Below are 20969 nucleotides of genomic sequence, written 5' to 3'. Positions count from 1 at the left end.
TAGAAGATCTATATGTCTTGATATAGATGTCTTAATACTTTTGGCCAAAAAGACCTTCAATCCTTATGTTTTTACATTTCTTTAAAGGGTTCAAAGACACATTATCCAAAGACACTGTTGTCATTCTTGGTTAGTGGGTCCTTCCAACACTCTGAACCAGTAGACTGCTCTTTTAGAGTAGACTACGTTTTTCCTCAGGTTTCAGCCAATCCATGTGACAGTTACATTACCTCAAATGTAACAGAAGGGAAATTCATTAAAACGTGTGAGCTTTTTAATCAGGCTCCCTCTCCCTGTCCGAGCAGAATTACAACACTGGCGTCTGCCCACCTGCTCCCACCTACAGCATGGCATAGAATGACTTACACCACTACATTTTTGGCAAAGATGTACCAGTGACAGTCACGAGGTGTCAGCCCTTCATCAAAATCTGTTATAATTTAAGCTTGTGCATTGTTTGATTATTGTCAATTTTGTCCAGTTTTTCTGTTGCACCGTATCACTTTGGTATTCAGTCATTATTTACTCAAATGTAATGTTAAATTTGACATGCCAAATTTGGTGCCTCTTGCTAGTATCATTAGTATCATTATTACTAGCATTAACATAATAAATACAAAATAATGTTATCATTCATAGGGATTCAAAGCAAACTAACGTTGTCATGTAAGCGTATAAAGATACAATCCACACTCTATGATACATAATAACATAAAAATAGTGACTCATCATTAACAGTGTTTCAGTGGGTGTCAGTAACGCTGACCAGCCTCACTGCGTGATTACCAACTGGCGGAGGGTATAAACAGCAACAAAATGATAGCGTGTTCATTTCACTTGGCAGTCATCACTATTTTGCACTTTGCAATCGAACAAATAAATTAACGTCACCGTCTGGAGTTTATCAGCTCCATGTAAAGCTGTAGTGTGTTTTACTTTAAAGGAAGTCTAAAGTTATATCCGTGGGGACTTTGCAAACTATTTATAGGAACCTAAAGATACACAAAGATGAGACAAGCAAAAACTCCCCTGACAGCCAATTGTAAATAAAAGTAGCCTCCCATGGTAAAGACGATTCAACATCAAAGAAAAAAAGAGTGAGATTTCTCCAGTGGCAGATGGTGAGCCTCCTTTCACTAATCATAATTTTAGATAAAAAGGTTTCTCCAAAAATAAATTGCCAACGAGCTTTTTTGCCGACCCGTGCTTGTCAGGGCCCCTTCATCATCTGTTCCTGTTTGTAAACGATCAGTAATTAATAGGCGAGGTTGCGCGTTTGACACATCGGCTGCTGCCACGCGGGATAAAGCGCCCTGCACGTCGTCTCAGTCAGTCTGAGATTCTAAATCAGATCATAATGTTTACACACAAAAAACTCCTCCTTCTAAAAACATTAAAGTTTGTGTTTCGATTTCTATAACTTAGCCAAACCCAAAAGCCAGTGAGCAGTCGCACCAGTTGGCGTAAAATGTGTCATTGATACAAACCAGACGGATAAACAAGCTGTGAGTACATTTAAAGTGAGCATGACCAACACAGTGGCTATTATTAATCACCATACCGTGTATCTTGATTATACAGAATAATCATGTTTTTTGTGATTATGTTCTTGATTTCACCCTGTTAATGAACTGCAAAGATGAATTCTCTACAGAACTGTATCGGACTTGGAATGGATAGAACGATAGATAGATAGATAGAACACATGCTACAACTGTGTGGGAGAGGTGATAATAACAGAGGCCAGAAGGGTTACAGCTGGAACTAAACTGTTAATCTTTAACATATTTCTGTTGTACTGCCATATAGGAAGCAAAACATCTTGAAATGTATTTGTTCCTTATTTCGTTGGAAACAGAATTTGTCTGATTTGATGCTGTTTCAATATGTTTAAATTATTACCCCTCGTAATTTCTGACACATTAGTGTTTGAGACAACTTCATCATTAGTAAAAGTGTTAGTCAAAAATTTAAGTTGGCGCAACACGGAAGGTCAGAAAGAGCCAAAAGAATCATCACAAATGTTGGCCAGCTTGAAACAATGAATATTTGAGATATGTATCCCTGATCCAAAGAAGGAAGTTGAGATGGACTGACATCAACAGCACTTTCTTCGAGCCAAAGCAAACATGAAAACACAAAACGTGTTCACCTCGTTACCAAATTGTGCCGCACAAAGTGAAATTGTGACCCAAAATATCCAAAAATATAGAATAACAATTTAAAGATGACTGAATAATTCACACCAGATGAGTTTTAGTTAAAAATCATCCAGTCATAATGAGAAAATACATTTAATACATTAAATATTCAGAGGAGCCTGTCAATCAATCTGGGGGTGACAACACGTTCCAATCATATGATCCGAATTTAGGTGTTGGGGTGATTTAAATCACGGATTGTACCTTTAAAGACGATTTCAAGACTCATCACCATAATAAATGGCAGTGAGGGTTGTAATTAGAGCTATTGCACACAGCTCTGTCTCTCTCTGCCTCTCTCTCCCCCGATTCACTCACTCATCGAGTCTCTTCTCCTTTGCGTTGTCTTTCCCTCCCTCTCTCCGTTCAGCTCTATGGAGTGGAACATCCTCAGAGGTGGCTGACATCCTCCAGCACAGCCAGCACAGGTGCACCACCTAAGTGATGCGACCCCTCTCCAACTAGTAACTGCGGTTGGTGCCCTTTGGAGGAGAGCCTCAACTGCCTTTGCGCAGTAACCGTTTGTTTAAGGGAATAAAAGTACAAGCGCGCACAGTGTTTTTACGCATGGAAGTTGGAATCAGCCTTTCTACATTTACGCATGGCTGTGTCTCGTCTCTCCCAAAGATGCGTCCGGGCTTGTGAGAGCGTGTCAGGGCGTCAAGAGCGGGATAAAAAGTGAGCAACGATGCGGGGCACTGAGCTGCTGCTCGGCTACTTTCTGGTGAAAGTTATGGTGTGCGACGCGGAGGGAGAGCCGGGTCAGACCGTCGACGACTTCCTTGTAGTGACCGGGTTCAACGACTCAAAGGAAGGGGAGAACGAAGTGACGGAGAGCCCACACATGGAGGACAAGTGCCTTGGCTACTACGACGTGATGGGTCAGTGGGATCCGCCGTTCGTGTGCAGAACGGGCAGCTACCTGTACTGCTGCGGCACCTGTGGCTTCAGGTTCTGCTGCGCGTTTAAAAGCTCCCGGCTGGACCAGACTACCTGCAAGAACTACGATACCCCGCCGTGGATGAAGACAGGAAAACCCCAGCCGAAGAAGGACGTGGCGCTGGACACCACGAAGGATAAAACCAACCTCATTGTGTATGTCATATGCGGGGTCGTGGCCATAATGGCACTGATAGGAATTTTCACCAAGCTTGGTTTGGAAAAGTCGCACCGTCCTCACAGAGAAAACATGTCAAGGTAAGAGTAAGGACGTTACCAAATGTTTATTTTATCTGTCAACTATTGTATTTGTGTTATTGTGAGTTATTTATCTCATCATCTCTCTGATTTGACCTGTCAAAACATGATGCGTTACTGAGCCCTGTCATGTACCAGCTCTGTGGAACAAAAAACAAATTAATTTCATCACAACAAAATCACAAATCAACAGGTTGTTTTGTATAAAACGGTGTCACACTGTTAAAGAGAAGTCCACCTGCACTCAAAGTACATTTTAGTCAGCCGAGATGATGATATGTGGAAAAATGAGGCCAGTTCAACATCATTTCAACAAGTTGGAAGACGCTCAGCGTGTTTATTCTCAGCTGCATAACATGAGTCAATTGCACATTTTTGTCAGTGTCACAGACGGGAGATTTTTTCTTTAAGTTCATTGTATCGTTCCTTTCACTGTGAATTCAATTTGAAACCAATGACTGCTGGCTGGTGCCAGTGATACTGTGACATGTGTTGCATATGAGTTCCAGCTTTAATTTAAATGATTTGCTGTCTGAATAGGAAGTAAAACAAAACAAAAAAAAAGGTTCCAATTCTAGTCCGGGCTTGGAGAGAATGTGTCTATTCATCTCACCATGGTACAAATGAAACCAAGCACAAGGTCAGCTGTAGCGTAGCACCAGACACATTCTTTCTCCACATGGAATTATCAAATTGTTAATTATCTACAGGATGTATAACTACAATATGCATAAAATTACTGCGGCCAAAATGGCCGATTGCAGATATGAGCATCACACACTTAGTAATTAGTACACACACACACACACACACACACACACACACACACACTGTCGTGCAGCCTATTCTCAAGTGTCCGGGCGGACCAATGTCTGCAATAAGGAGACTTTAGCTTGTAGCATAGCTGTCCAGGCTACTTTCCATCCTTTAAAACAAATAGATCAAAATGCACAAAAGAATAAGAAAACTGTTTGAATTAATGTCTCAAGTTTCAAGAATAACGGTTCCACTCAATATCCAGGTCAATGGTCTTTGTAGACTGTAAGATATTTCTGTGAAAGTAGACACAGCGACATAATAAGATAAAGATGATATGGATTCTGAGTACGAGCAGAGTGTTTCATTATTGACAGTGGTAGTTTGAAGTCAATGAGAAGTTAATTAGATGCCTGGACAGTGCAGAACAAGGCTACAGAAAATATCGCCGTAAAAAACATGTATTAAACAACTTATCTCACATTTTTCAATGTTGTACCAGGTCACAGTTTAGCGTCAGCAATTTGAGAAAGTCACTGGAGAAAACTGTGACTTGAAAAATGGAACACCAGTAGAAAGTCTTGTTTTTGCTGACCTCCAGTGGTTAAAACTCTCGCCCGTCTGCAGTGCAACTGATCACTTAGTCGGCTGGCACACTCTCAGGTGAATATAGCTACAGGCGTATTAGACTGTGCCGTCATCAAACTACCTGTCCTCCTGTCAGGCAGTACTGTTCTCTAGACAGTGACCTAAAATACAGCATGTCTAAGACAGACTTTGAGTGCGTCTCCACACCTGTAGTTCAGCTGGTCGGGAACAAGGTAAAATAATCACACAGCGTTGCATTTAAGTTCTGGTCGAGTTTCTCTTCACAGTGACTTTTTACAAACGAAACGAGAAGAGTAAATGTTTTGTTACACAGATGCACAGGTAACTCGTTGATTTGACAGTTTTGGGGAGACATCATCATGACTCAGGCGGGGAAACCTTCACTGCACTTAATGCAGCACTCTAATGCTTCTGCTGTATATGTGCTTTGGTTTCAGAGCTACAGAAGAAGTAACTTATCATTATTAGTATTAGCATTATTGGTAGGCAAGGCTGCAGACATTAAAAAAAATGGTTACTCATGACAAATAACAGGACAGGACAGAAAAAAGTGTCTTGCAAATGAAGATTTTGGGGCTCATCACTGTGGGATTTACTGTCAGACACGTTTTAATGGAATCAAACAGACAAAGTACACCAGTGGCATTCAAGCACAGCAGTTTTAAAAACGCACCAGGGTCTGTTTTAACTGAACCAAACAGATTAGCGTTGAAAACCACCCTGAATCCTACAATCAACAAAGCAAAGAGCAGATACTCAACATCGAGATCCAGCTTTGTATCTATGTTGTATCTGTTTGAGCTAGACGACAGTGGCGTAACCCATCTGAAGGCCATTCCCTGTTCAGCTGTCAAACCACCATTGGTGTTCCTAGTTACATTCTTAAAAATAGCCACTCTTCAGTGAGCATTGTGACCATCTCAGGAGTGCTCTGATTGCTTGTTGCTTCCCATATTTTCTGTATTTGGCTTCACACCTATGTAGATGCAAAGTGATAATCAGCCCTTGTTAGATCGTTCAGGTGGTTATAGGAGAAGTTTGCCTTCATATAATGAAGAGAGAGTCTTTTGATTGATTGACTTAATCCTCTTCTGGCAGTACAAAAACGTTTTTGTCCAGCCCGGCCTTCATCAGCGTGTTCAAATGCAAGAATAGAATCCCTTTTTGACGATGTTTGGTAAGTTATCAGATAAATGAAATCCCCAATTACTGTGGCTTCACCCAGAATGGAATCACACAATGTTAATATATTAGAAGTTAGAATATCATCACCATAATCACTGTCTCCTCCCAGAGTTTTTAAAAGTTTCAGATGAAGACTATGAAATTACAATAAGGCGTGAGGTCTCCTGTGGGTTTAATCTCGGGGTTTAGGTTTGAGAGTTTGTACAAACAAAATTTGACGAGACGTCCAAACGCCACCCGATGAGAAAGCGTATAAGGAACACAACATTCTGCACAACGCAGGATGTAAAGTGCCGCCCCCGGATGAAATACCATGTATCTAAGGAGTCCCCATAAAGAAAAACACAAGTGAGCTGCATTGTGGGAAATGTAGGATCCAGTGTTTTTGGCGTTTGAGTCGGGATTTCTCAGGCTGATGCTTCAGTTCTAACCAGTTATTCTAAATCACCCCTTTAAAGGTCAAATGTTTCACCTTGTTCCAAGGGGGAACCTGTTGGTACTGTTTTGTACTTGTTATTCAATAAAAGATGTACTCTCACTTTGTTCTTCATGTTCACAGAGCTCTTGCGCATGTTATCCGCCATCCTGCCTCAGAACATACGGACGACATCGGACTTGGCCAGCACTATGAGAACATACAGACCAGAATCACAGTCAACAGTCTCCGTAAGTACTGTGACCTCAAGCAGCACACAGCACCAAGACACACACCTACACACATTCACATGAGAGAGCAGTCTGTCCATGCGCTGGTTTCCAAATGTCTATGCACCAGAAATGTGCCACCACAACCAGAATTAGCTGCGAAACAGGAAGTAGTGGAAAGTAAAAAAAAATAAAAATAAAATGGTTCATCCACAATCCTGCGGGCTGGTGAAGCAATTAGTCATGTCCCTGGCAATCACTTAACATGAACACTAATTACCACTGACAACCTAGAGCTCTGTTTCTGATCCAAGACTTATTGTATGCAATTGCCTCACATCTTACAACTCACTCTTATTCTGTGGTTCTTCAACAGCAACACCTACACACGCCCACACGGATAAAAAAGCGTTCTTATTAGTGCTAACCTGCTTACTGCCTTGACAGCTCCAGTCAATAAAGCTCTCTCTGCCGCGCTCCCTCCCTCTGCAAGCTGGATAATAATGACAAATGGCATCTCATATTGAAAAAAAGGTTTCACAGACACATTCAAGCAGCATTTTTATGGTTGTGCTTTTCATTTATAAATACCCGTTCCGGCTGAATACCTGACTCTGTGAAAAGTAAATGCTAAATTATTTTTAGTTTGAATGAAGATAAACTCTCCTGATTGGTCCAATGTCAAGCAGTTTATAGTGAAAGAACTTCACATCCTGTATCGTAAAGGATAGAAATCAGGGTATCAATAAATGATTACCTAAACTAGGTTACAATTCAGTGCTTCAGTTAAAAAGTATTACAGAACTAAGCAAATCAAATTGAATACATGGCATGAAGTGAAGTATTGACGCCCTTATTCCCCCAAAGTTTTTTTTTTTTGAGAAAAATAATTAAGTCTGTCAGTTTGAACATAAATATCTACCAATAATTTCCCACTTTGATTGGAATCAAAGTTGTGGATACTTCTCACGATGGTTCAACTGAGGCAGATGCAAATAAATATCAGCTGTAATCATGTTCTATGGAGTTTTACGTTTTATCATTAAACTGAAGCGTACTACAAGTGATTTCCCTGATTAGTTTGGACGGTTTGCTAATTAGTGAAAACACCTGGTCTAATCTGATGTTGGAATAAATATCTGTTTTTTCTTCACAGCCAGACTTTAGATGCAGTATGGACAAAAATTGGAAACTCTTTTCCACATGGGGGGAAAAAAGCAAATTGTGTATTAATGTTATTCTCATATCCCTCAAAATTCACAGTCCATATGACGTTATTTTATTTTCACATGTCAAAAGTTTTTTAAGTACATAAAAAAAAAGCCAACTGCAAGTGAAAATGTGTGATAATGTGGTTTTCACACGAAGAAGCCAATTTCATGTGATTTCATGTGTCATGCCTTGTTTCTATATGTCAAAAGCTGAACTTTATTTCACCTGGCTTCTGTCAAACTTTTCTCCACCCTCCCATCACATTTACGATCAATATTACTGAAGAGATATACGATTCAACTTCAAGCAAAACAAACTTCAAAATCAAAAGGCGTTCTATTTTAAGAACGCTGTCTTTTATGTTTAAGCATAGATTTTTTTTTCTTGCTCTGTAAAGCTGAGGTAAGGTGTCAGCACTGACACGATAATAATTCATCATTCTAAAATCAGAGACTTTCCTACCTTACCTCCTCAAAGAATAATTATCTGCTCATTATAAAGCAGCCGACATGTTGACAGAACTGATCTTCAGAAAGAGATACGGTCTGCTTTCTTTCATATACTTTTTTTAATCACCCACTATAGTATAGCATATACTACTGTCATGCACAGTATTGCTAATTGCACTGAGGAAATAGTTTTTTACTGTTATTCTGCCTGTAGTTCAATACTTTAGTTTGTTAGAATAATATAGCAACAAAAAAAAAAACATTGTCTGTGTTAACATGTTGTGGTTAGCACACTTGCATTATGGAACTTGTGTCCTGATTTAAAATCATTTTCCTGCCAGTCCGTGGAGTATATTAAAGAAAGTTATCAATGATGTGTGGTAATATGACATCCTTGTTCTGTCACTGCACCTATTTAAAGGTTAAAAAGTGAAAACTGACTTTGACAAATGTGCAGTCGTCTCACCCCTCCTGCTTCCTTCTTTGAGTCAGAAAATGATGTTATACCCATAATCATTATATATTCATATTGATATATTCAGTTTTATTTTAAGGCTGTAATAATCTGGAAAATGACAACAGATGGCAGAATGCTTCTTTTCTGTGGCAGTGTAAAGGCAATCGTTGCTTTTTATTTACACTTGTTTACGCACAAGAAATGTCTAGTTTACTAAGCTTTGCACATTGGCAATGCATTGTAACAGTATTCACCTTATTCACATGGTGTAGATTCTGAGGTGTCAAAATAAGAAGCTACCAGCCAGAAGTTTACTTTGTATGATGGATATCTCCCAGTTGTAGTTGCACAGAACACCTTAGAGAAGCACTTTTGCAGTATAAATAAAATCGTAATGTTTTATTCAAGCTATTTAATTCATTTATTACTAAACTGAAAAAAACAATGCTGCTCTGTTTGTATTTCCAGGGAACAGCTAGCTGGCTGCTGTATCTTACATGGCTGTATTGGAGGCATTCTTTATAACAGAGCTGGCAAAAGCTGAGGGATGATTATTGTTGTCTTGACAGCCATCAAGGTTACACTAGATGAGGTGATATTTTTTGCCACATGGAGCCGTCTTGTACTTGTCTTCTCCAGCTGTGTGGCAGGTGTGACTATGCCCCAGCTACAACAGTCACTATATATTATGGACAGTGGTGCAAAGCAGTGAAATGCTCCAGAGGGAGGCCCCTTTTGCTCATCTGTTGCCTGTCAAAGATAACAAAAATCTGTCAGACTGGGCTATGAGCTCTCATTCTCCTCAAGACATCAGTAATACAGATTTTGTGAGCTGGGTTTCTTTGGCTACCAGTACTATCATGTTCATGTCCTGCCGGCCATGTGCGCACATGGGGCAATTGTGAAGTGTGGCCTCTTTTTACTCCAGGCAGTCAGCCAGAGAGAACAAAGTCTCCACTCACTGCCAACACTCCACTGGTGCATGACAGTCTATTTCCTCACTGCCAGATAGAAATATATTTCAGCAGCATTACCCCTGACAGCAGCTAAGAAATGTAGAGTCTGCCCGTGGTTCTCTTTTCCACCTGCCACATGCTGTACTGTGAACTCTATACCGGAGCCACCCGACATTAATGACATAATTATAAACTGACAAAGCAGAGAGTGTACAAAAACTTTGGAATGAGTCACATGAGTCACTTTTGTTTCACTTCATAGTTTGTGAAATGAGAAAGTGATTATGTACAGATTGTTACCTGGAATTTTCACCATACAGAAAAAATGACAACACAGATATTTATATAGTTTTTGAAGATTTCACAAGGTGAGCAAACTTCTTGCCATTCATCTCTCCCCTCACTTAATTTGTATTATTGCTCTCTCAAATATGGGGCGATTTAGAAAATCATGACCACCTGGAATGAATGTGGAAATATTAATACTGACTTGAATTTATTTGAATAGTGTGTAGAAATAGCTTTTTACATCATCCTGACAGCCACTTCCTGAAGCTTTCGCTGTATCATGACCAACAGCAATAGTTTGGCAAAAAATCATCAAAACCACAAAGTATGAAAACATATGAAAGGAAAGTTCTGTGAGCTAGTTAGTATGCATGCCAGCTCTACAACACTTCAGTCATGGGTTTCAGTTAGTGTTGAATGTGTAGTCTTCCTATACCTTCTAAGTATAGTCTTATACCTCAGCTGCTTTAAGACAAACTCTCTCTCGATTGGAAAAAGTATTTGTCTCGTGTTATAAGGTCCAGTGGTGATCCATGGACCAGGGAGAGACTTTGCATCTCTATATGCAAGTGATTGCTCCAGGACAGAGTACTGTGATTACTGTGATGTAGTGCATTATCTCAACATACATGTGCAATACAGGGGTAATACAGTATTCAATACTTTAGACCTGCAACTCAAAAATGGTTCTGAATACTGTGAATTGTGCCAAGTTAATGGAATCAATACAAACAATATATTTAAAGCCCTTTTGGATGATAAATATCTGCCACTGGTCATGAAATTTGCACAGTCAGAGTTATGTTTAGGGTAGTTGACTGTATAAATAAACAAACATACGTATGTGTTTCCTTTCTCTCATCAGTGTAATATAAACCTCCTCTGAATGCCTTTTAATGACCCTAAAATATATATTAGGAATGAATATTTCACACTTTGCAATATGTTTTATAATCTTGACTTTTGACGACATAAACACATAAAAGCTGGTGCACAAATTACGTTACAATAACTGATAATGACAAATTGCACATACAATATAAATATAGTGTTTGACAGTTGAGGAGTATAACAGAAACGGAAAAGGATATTGACTCAGAGACAATAGAAAATGTTCATCCCTATCATGAAAGTAGGCTGCCTGTAAATAAGAGCGCCCTTCTCCTTGTACCATTTATATCGGGGCATACTGCTCCCAAAATACTCTCTTAAATCTTTTATGAGTTCCAGGGAGGTGTCTGTGTCTGGAGTGTTAACTTGCTTATTTCCCTCAACAACCATGGAGTCTTTAACCTTACAAGTCTCCAGAAGTGGCCTACTTTCTTCCAGCAGCTGACATAAAAGTGGTGACTGTGACAACAGCACAAGCACAAACGACAGTCAGTCAACATAACGTCAGATAGACGTTAAAGAGGGAGATAAACAAGTGCATACATCAGCATCTCAGTTTAAATTGAGTTTGGCATCCTGGAATAAGCAAAGTAGCATCAGATGTTAACACTGAAATTCCTTGTCTTAGACTATACATAGAGGAAATCTGATATACCTGAGAGATGTTGACAGGCACAAAAATAATGTTTTCAACAATATTTGGAGACAAAATAGGGATCTTTCAATCAAAACAAAATAAAGACATAAGTTTCATGACACTCAACCATCAGATAAGCACAACTGTGCTCCTGAGTGGACTCTCCAACTAATCAGCATGTAGAGTTTTTCATGGTTGAATGAGTTTCTCCGACAGACGACTGCATGGGACATATTTTGATTAATATCTTTGATTGGACTGTTTTTCACAGACTCATATGCTGAGGATTTCTGAAAAAAAAAGCATTCATATCATATATTATCCCAGTGAAATGATCATAAGTGAAGTGAATTCAATGTATTCTATGGAGACAGACGAGCTAATCTGAATTTTATCTTAAACAAGATCACACTGAATGAGAGCCCGCGTGCATGGCCCACTTACAAAGAATTGTATGAAACTGAAACAGGTCAACAAGCCCAAAAAGGATCCTGGCAAGGTAACACAGATAGATCTGATGCCGAGATCTCCTGTTACATTTTTGGTGAATGTGGTTATTTTTCTAGGTAAAGCAGCATGGGGCTGTCTTGACATTTAAAAAAAAACATCATATATAGATAGTTATCTGCACATTACTGAAATGTAAAAGATTTAATGAGGTTTTATGAAGACTCCGTCCCTGAGTTTAATAAGTTAGCTGCAGAAATACTGTCTTTAACGACTACAGTTTTTAATAAGGCTTTATATAAAACCGGATTATACAGGATGTTGAAATCGCTATCATAAGGAGAACGCAGTGAAACTTTCGCTCTTTTGCTACCTTAAATGACCTCGAAATCTGTTTATACTTATTACACCACCCCCTTGTTGAGACGTGGTGCGGTCAAAGTTGTCCTCTGCATCACTTCATGAGACAGCATTGATAATTTGAGACTTTCCAAATTAATTAGCACAGTAATAAAGTTTCTTGCTGACCGGTGGGGAATAAGAGCCTAATTAACCTATTTTCTGTATTAATGATCTGTTTTTATCAGACATATTCTAGACCAAGGACTAGTGGACACATTTTTAAAGTTTGTAAACTTTAACCATGAGCAGTGGCAGTGATGATGAGACAGACATTTTATTTGGTGCTAGACTCACAGTGGATTAATACTGAGTCATGTTACCTTTAAAAGGAAACCTGTATGTGTCAAATGACAGAATGAGTGCTGATTCACAACCTCGTGACTTTTAAAAATGACTGTCATTCTGATTTTGTGCTTAAAGGCTTAAGAGTAGTAAGTGATAAATGAATGATGGAAACTGTCCGCATTAAGTGTTAGTCCGTAAACATGTCGATATCTCTACTCAGATATTTATATAGCACAGAGCACATGCAGCAGTCTTCCAAATGCTGCCTTATCTCCTCCAGTCTAACCGAGGAGAAGACACTCTGAACATCTGTTTGTTCTGTCATGCCAGTAGGCAGGGGGCCAGTCTATTTGCTGTGCACCCTTTAATTTACCAGATGTCTACTGTAGGATTAGTACAGTTTCACAAAGGGCAGTCATGACTCTCCAGCTGGGTCCCCAGAAAAGCCTACTTAAAGGAAAGTGACGCCACCACGGTAGAGAAACAATTTTACTATATTTACATCCGTCCATCCGTCAAGCTCATGTATACCCTGGGAATGTGACATCAAGTAACCATGGAAACAAAGCCAGTTTAAATGAAATAAACAAGTAATACATTTTGAACATGTTACCCCAGTGATTACAGGACATGTGTCTGTGCAAACAGCATCTGAATTCATGCATTAACGAGTTGTGTTTTCCCTCCTTCAGACAACAACCAGATGAACAACCTGGCTAAAACATCTACTCTGATAGTACAGCCATACCCGGCTGTGGGACCCATCACTAGCCCCTATGAACAACCGACGCCTGTCAAGGATCTGAACCAGTATGCCACGCTAAAGGCCGTGGGTAAGTTGTTTGCAAGGAGCCACAATGATGATAAAGCATACAGCATTTTATTTGATTAGGTAGCACATTATACCCTCTATAAATTGAACTACAATAATTAATCAGGGTTTCCCTTCATCAGTTTAAGAGTGTCAAGGTTTAGAGGAGCAATTTATAAGATACAACCAGAATTGTTGCTTAAAACATTCAAAAAAAATGAATGAAACATGAAACATTATCAGTGTGAAGAAACAACAGTGTTGATGTTATGTCAAGGACGTCTATGTGCTATGTTGCAGAGGTGTCTAGCCAGATAGCCTGGGCCCGTCCTGTCTCATAATACCGCTTTATACCAGCAAGAGGTGATAGTCTGATAGCCCCCGTACTTTCAGCTGGCAGATATATGCTAGCTGTTAGCATAATAAATGAACAAAACAAAATAAAAAAATGTCAAGTAAATACTTTATTTTGAAAAATATAACCATACACTTTCTGTATCAAGTCTCTGCCTTCAAACAAACTACAACGAGCTTGATTGCTTCGTTAACTCATGGTGGCCCCGTTGCCAGGGGCGACTCCCCCCCTCTGATTCCGAGGTCCCTGTGCAGACAAACTCTAGGGCAGCTGGCTGCACGGCTAACTAAGCCAGGAGTTAATTACTCTGGTGATGCGCTGCCCCCCATGCTTTTGAAACTACCTTTGAATTCTGTCCATATTTTACAAATGACACCCTTTAGACACCCAGAATCTGTAATCTGGGTATCTAAATAATAAGAGCAATGAGGCAGAAAATGTATCTGAAATGATTCATTAAATGTTTTATAGTATACCAGTAATTTTAAAATGGGCTTATTTTCTGTTGCTGGTCTCAACAGACAAAAAACAGGATATTACAATTTTCTGCTTGCTGCACTTATTAGAGAGCCTTACTCCCAAATCACTATCTTTAATTTAGCATTAAAATGACTTAATACAATGTGGCTCGGGCAGGTTTTCAGTCCTTCATGTCTTATTTACTTTATATACAGCAAAAGGCCGGTTTATACAGCACATGCTGTTCGATATCTACTTCAAAACTGCCTTTTTCTTTCAATAGAAACCTTGCTGGTCTGACTCTACATCAAATCTCGGGCTCACAGAAATCCTTGTCAGTTAATCTATAGTCCATCAATGCCAACAGAGAAGAAAACTGCAAGATTAAATATAGAAGCAAGTTTGTGGTTTTTCTCATGTGCTAATTTTGGAATGTCTGCAGCCAGTGCCTGGACAAACAGCATCTGAAAAAAGAAATAACAGCGCACACCAAAATAGTACAACTCAGCAAGATGATGCCAAAGGATTTTTCATCAGAACATTTTCTTTGGAGCATCAAAGTATTAATTTGCATTTCTGCAAATCATAAAACGACACTAAACGGATCCAAAAGTCATTCCTTTTATGTTTATTATGGAAATAGTGCGTGTTTTGTGAGAATGATTCCCTGAAATGAGCAGATATTTAATATACATAACAGCCAACATGTTGACAGTTTATGTTACAGTAGAGCAAATACAGTCAGGGACACTTCATGTCAAAATAAAACCATTAGTAGTTTTATATAGAGAGAGACATAATATCAGAATCAAAGTGTGCAGTAAAGCTGTTTGTGGGTTCGTATTAATTGCCTCTTTATCAGTGTGAAATGTCTTTTTCTAGATTCTACCTGAATCAATTAGACCTGGCCATCGAGGGGGTGACAGCTGTCAGCATGTGTGTAGTTGATCCAATCACATGACACAGCTGAAGCTCCTCCACTGCTAATGCAGCAAGGTTTCTTCAAACAAACTGATCATTAGAGAAAATAAAAATAGAGCAAATTTTAGCTAATGAGACTGGGGACAGGAGACAATCAGGAGCAATCAAAACTCGAATGAGTTGGGGCGTAGTGATGAGATGCAACTCTACTGTACACAGTGAGCCATGTGAGCCCCTGTGGTCCTAATATACATGTTGATCTGCCCGCACTGATGTGGGTTTTTACTGGAGTAGCTGCTGTAAAGAATATACTGCTCATCATCACATCTCTTCTCTGCATCATGCAGTGTGATCTGGAGCACAGACACGGCCCACAGCAGATCACGAGACCACATTAAAGGTTATCTTGGAGACGTTTCATTAAAAAAGTCTGAAATGTGAGCAGATAATCCCAAAGGCTAAATCGGGGCTGGGTGTGCTCAGGCTCAATTAGTGCACAAGGGAATACTGTTTTCATACATGGTCTGCACCTGATTTGAGACATAAGATCACACCACAGTGGTACAGTAGTTCTAAGCAAATTAGTGCAGATGACTAAAACAAGACAAATGCCAAAAGAGAGAATATTCTGTGCAATGGTGTACTGGGAAACATATAGGCCTTAATGAGTTCCCAGTGTTGTAATGAATTGTGATGTTAGTTGACGGCTGACATTATGTATGTGTGTGTGTGAGTGTGTGTGTGTGCGGGCAGCCCTAACTTGTTGATGTAGACAGTTAGGAATGAATGAAGCCTGCAGACACAACCAGGCTAATAAAGAACTTCCACTTCATCTTTTTAATTCCAGCTTGACTAAAACATCAATCAGTGACAAGGCATTCAAACACAGAGTTTCTTCTTTGAAAGATGCAATAACAAGATTATCCATCATCTATATCAAGAAAATTAACAGGATTTATTTTTATTAAGGTTTTATTAGGCAATCAAGGAAATTATGAAAAGATAATGTGGACAACACCTTCATTTCCTGCGTGACTTCAGAGACATTGACAGTATTTGTATGGGTTAATAAATGTTAGTATTACACACAGTAAATTTGTGCCTGATGATGTGAAATTGAACTACTTGACTCTGTTTTTCTCTTTTTTTTGGGGGGGGGGGGGGTGCTTTGACAACTACATTTTACTTCAAGCCTATTTTTGGCTGCCTGTCTAGTTCTGTACTAAGGACACAATGCCATGGCTAATGAAAGAAAAAATGACAAGAACTATCATGTTGTTTATCTGCATTTATTAGCAGAGAAAGCTAATGACAGCTTCTACGGCAACCGGCGGCAACTGATCGAGATGACAACCAAGGGCAGCCTTCCAATGGAATCTGTGGATATGGAGCCAGAGCCGAGTAATCCTTATAGCCCGCCCAGACAGCTGTCTGCAAAGCAGAACGGACACAAGTACAAAAGCCCCAAGAGCCGCAGCTCCCAGTCGCTGTCCTACGGCTCCAACACTGCTGTCAGCCCAGGAGGGCTACGACCCTGGGACAGCAAGGACACGCTGGGACTCAGACACAGCTATGGCACAAAGAAACTGTGTATCATAGAGAAGGAGCTGCACACCACTCGCTACCTTCCTCCACAACCATACTTTGTCACCAACAGCAAGACAGAAGTGACCGTATGAGGGACTGACAAAACATCAGACTTAAAAAGAGTCTGCATTTAAGAGAGACAGTAGCTGCTGACTGCGGGGTGGTGTTGTAAGAAATCAGCATGGACTCTACTATGTGTAGGCGTGCATGCAATGGGCGGCATATAGGATGCCATGCCTCAGGAGGGCACAGTGATGGATATGTTGATATTAATATAATCCAACAGTTACAACAAAACATAAAAGTATATTAACAGTGATGAGACACGTGACACATACAGAACTGTCATCATTATTTATGGAGATATCAGCAGACCTTAAAATGAAAGTATATTATATAAGTCCTTTCAACACTGTCTTAATGAGAAAGCCTTCCTTATTTATCTAATCAAGGTTGAGTAGCCTGTGGTTTATTTGGTATTGATAAAATCCTTTACTGGCCAATTTATAGAAACTGTCTGAAAAATGTTTGGCACCGTTACACTGCTAGATAGATGTGTGCAGTGTCCAGGGATGACACATTTGAGAAAATGACTTTATAAGCATTTTGTTTATCTGTTAATTTGAAAATGTGAGCAGAAACAGTTGGTCAGACACAACATCAAAGACAATGGCTATTGCGGACTTAAGTTAGAACTGTTTTTATTGAAGAAATAGACTTGGAGACATAATTGTTGTCAAACCGTATGTTTTTCAGGTTTGTTTCCAAAATGCTGTAGCTACATCCATTTTGGAGATTCATTTGTTTATTATTCAGTGTCTCTAAACTATAGAGGACTCAGTCTGTGAAAGTGTTGCTGTTGACATAAATGACTTAAAATCCATTAAAAAAATCCACTTAAATTTTGTGAACGTGGTGTCACTTTTCAAAATGGTAGATGTCTCTAAAAACCTTCAGAAATGCATCCAAACAATGTCACTGCCGACAGACATCCTTCAGATACATATATCTCCATGATCACTAGGAGAAGTAGCTGCAGAGTATTGAACCAGTGTTGTATTGGTGTAATAGTGCCTCTCATCAGTACCAGCATGTGTGTGATTATCCTAGAATATACTGTAGACGAAGCCCAGTGTTAGAATATTCATCGGTATAGTCGTCCATCATACCCCCAATAAAAGTGAAGATGGTGGCTCAGAGTTTGATTCATGGTTGAAACTCTCAGCTTTTATTACAAATGAATCCTTAAGACTAATTTTTATTGAATGTATCTGGTCCGGACAGTCTGAAACCAGTGGTACAGTAGCAGTTCATGTGTCCAGTTTGGGAGTTAATGGTTAAATAACTTTTTGTCAGGATGAATGTAAAAATATTAAGTAAAGTTTGGGTTTTTTTTCTTGGTCAATATTCATATAAATGGGTCAGCTAAAGACGTAAAAAACATTTTTGTTTGACTGACACTTGGAACTTGTTGATATTTACCTGCTCTTGTGGTATTTTAGTTAACTATAAAAAAGTATTAGTTTTAATATTGGTCATTACTTCTAATCTCAGTTTATCCCATTCCAGGGGCGGGGTCGCTCCATGTATTCCATTAATTACGTAGCGCACGATGGCCGGATGTACACGCAGCCCGACACCAACGCCGTTTTGTCTAAACAGGGTTTTTACAGCGACCACACCTGTAGGCAGTCTCTGTGTGATCGGGGTCTTACTCATGCCGCTGACTATTTCAAGCAGCTGAGGACAAGGCAGCACTCACACGAGTGGGAAGTGTTAACTGCTAGTATAAAAAGGTGTATTTGTGTATTATCAAGTCTAAATCGTAGCCATTTTTATTCTCACAGACTTCCAACCAAATTGTATGCACAATTTCCCGAAAATCTCTATATCCAGTGCACGTAATTAACCGACTGTTTCAGTGTTTCACCGTTATATGAAATGTGTTATTAACTCTGTTCGAACTCAGCTAATTCGCCTGTTAATTTAGATCGGATCTTTATTGACATAAACAATATTGTATAGTGGCTACCACTAAATGTGTTTGTTTTGTGAATGCATACTGTTTGTTTTTATTCCTCAAAGATACTGAAATCACTGTTATTAAGCTACAGTATATATTTACACATAAAGATCTACCGTAATACTGTCATAATAACATAATATGTATGATATCAGTTTGCTTTGTGACATCACAGCAGCAATGTTATTGGGTTAAAATTTGAAGAAAAAAACCCCTATGATCACCGGTCAGGTTACTACTTACAGCTATCATTTCATTGTAACACTATTAGCTCATTATCAGAGTATGCATCTGATTACCTAACTGCTCATGAATGTTGTGATGCATCACTTTGGTTCAAGATGCCCTGTTAAATATATATTCACCACCTCTGTATCTGACAGTTCACATCGTCCAGTTATTCTGGAAAATGACGGAGAATTAAAGTGTTTTCCATACATTGTGTAGTAAAATATGAAAAAAAAACACATTGTCAGTGTCTTGCAAAAACTTTGAATCTCTAAAATGCCTCTTTTGTTGTTTTGAATGATATGAAATTACAGTTGAAGCGGTGATTCAGTTTTGTCATGGCATTTTCAGATTGTTTCAGTGCAGTCCAGAGAAGGCCATGGTTCATGAAACATTTTCTAAATGTGGAAAACCTCTATGGCTGCCTTTTACAGCGATACAAGGTTTCTGTAAGGTAGTACACGCCAAACACGTCAACTTACTTTCATGTATTAGATATACCATCTGAGTGTAGCCTACCTTGTACAAAGGAAATATTCATTGACAATGAGCAACTGTAGCACAATGTTAGTGGACTTTGTTTACCTGTTATTTGTAGGTTAAATGGTTTCAGTAAAGCACAACAGCTCTTTATTCTTTTGTTCAACTGACTTACCTCTTTCTTTTGGATTAAAAAGAAAAAAAACAAACATTTGGCGGATGGTTGGGTCTAGTGTGCCAGCAGCAAAAAAGAAAAAAATAATACAAATAATCACAAAAACAAAACAAATTCTACAGCTGTCTGTAGCATTTTTGGTGCTTAATAAAACCCTTTTGTTTTTTTCTTCCTTTTATAAATTCTTATTCTTGGGGGTTCTATGAGCTGTTCCACCAACACCGCACCAGATGGTATCATATTAACATGGAGGAGCACTTGAGTGGAGCCAAAAGACCTCTTCGGTATAATATACTACAGTTTATGGGACTTTCTGTTGACGTGTGCTCCAGCTGTGAAAAGTGACGTGTCATTATACTGTCCAAATTAAAAAATATTTTTAATAACTCTGTGTCTTCTCCAGACTTTCTTAAAGCCCTTTCTTTATTTGTCCTTGATAGCTATGACTTGACTTGTATGCTTTCTATTACTACGAAACCATTTCTAAGTGGTCTTTTCTCACAGTTCTTTGCAGCTATATGCAGCAACATCTACATGTTTGTGTTGAACTGCACATTTAAAGAAATAATCTTGGCCCTGAAAATGTAGTGTAACAATCATGAACTCATTTAGAATAGAATAAAATGAAATAAAAGGACATGGCATAGTCCAAGGCTCGCTGTCAATAAAAAAACAGCTGGACAATAACAGCTAGAACCTTACAATTTATGCTTATTCAGTCTGAGCACTGGGAGCTGTGCACATTGATTTCCTCATTGTAGCCTTACTACAGATGTACCCACTGAGAGGCATTTCTTCAAGTGGCTGTCACTCTCCTGGCCTTTATAAATAAAAGGATCAATTCAGTCCAGTGCTAATGCCTCGTGGAGACAGTCGAACTCCAGGGAGAGAGGGAGGTTTGCCTCTTATTCAACAGCAGTAGAACGGCACAATAATGAAAGGAGCAGAACAAAGCAAAAAATGAAAGGAGGAGAGGGGTATTTGCTATCAGAACCAAACAATTTGCTTTGTTTATGTGCTTGGTGGTGCAGCCTTCACATGGAATATGTTTCTGAACACTGGAATACTTAATGCACAGGAAATGATACAGAAGTTGACTGAGCGCACATTGAGATCACTTTGCTACTTTTAAACTTGTTGGAGAATTCAATCAATTTTTTACTTGTGTCTGCAGATTACGCCTGTTTACAGTCGCGCTTTCTATCAGAACTTCCGTTTCAACAAGCCTCTGGGAGCACTGTCATTTTCTTTAAAACGCCAGGAGACATTCTTGTTAATTAGCAAATGATGTTTCCTACCACCAGAGTGGTTCC

The 20969-nt window shown here is 39.1% G+C and overlaps 2 protein-coding genes across 3 annotated transcripts in view; one reads left to right on the top strand and one right to left on the bottom strand.

Moving 5' to 3' along the window:
- Positions 1–20969, bottom strand: part of mrtfbb (myocardin related transcription factor Bb) — a 69933-nt gene that overhangs the window by 33983 nt on the left and 14981 nt on the right. The gene's annotated exons all lie outside the window — the stretch shown is intronic.
- shisa9b (shisa family member 9b) lies at positions 2466–20042 on the top strand. The gene is made up of 4 exons (XM_030407224.1): positions 2466–3398; positions 6508–6614; positions 13310–13450; positions 16460–20042. Exons 1-4 carry the CDS (start codon positions 2890–2892, stop codon positions 16840–16842), a joined length of 1140 nt encoding a protein of 379 aa, XP_030263084.1. The 5' UTR covers positions 2466–2889; the 3' UTR covers positions 16843–20042.

The sequence above is a fragment of the Sparus aurata genome, chromosome 23 (assembly GCF_900880675.1).
Source record: "Sparus aurata chromosome 23, fSpaAur1.1, whole genome shotgun sequence".
NCBI lineage: Eukaryota > Metazoa > Chordata > Actinopteri > Spariformes > Sparidae > Sparus > Sparus aurata.
The sequence above is the reverse complement of the archived record's forward strand: the minus strand, read 5'-3'. Positions and strand labels throughout refer to the sequence as shown.

Coding starts and splice junctions, on each gene's coding strand:
- shisa9b (XM_030407224.1), top strand. CDS start 2,890: ATGCGGGGCACTGAGCTGCTGCTCGGCTACTTTCTGGTGAAAGTTATG. Junction 3,399..6,507: donor CACAGAGAAAACATGTCAAG/GTAAGAGTAAGG, acceptor TCATGTTCACAG/AGCTCTTGCGCATGTTATCC. Junction 13,451..16,459: donor TGCCACGCTAAAGGCCGTGG/GTAAGTTGTTTG, acceptor TGCATTTATTAG/CAGAGAAAGCTAATGACAGC.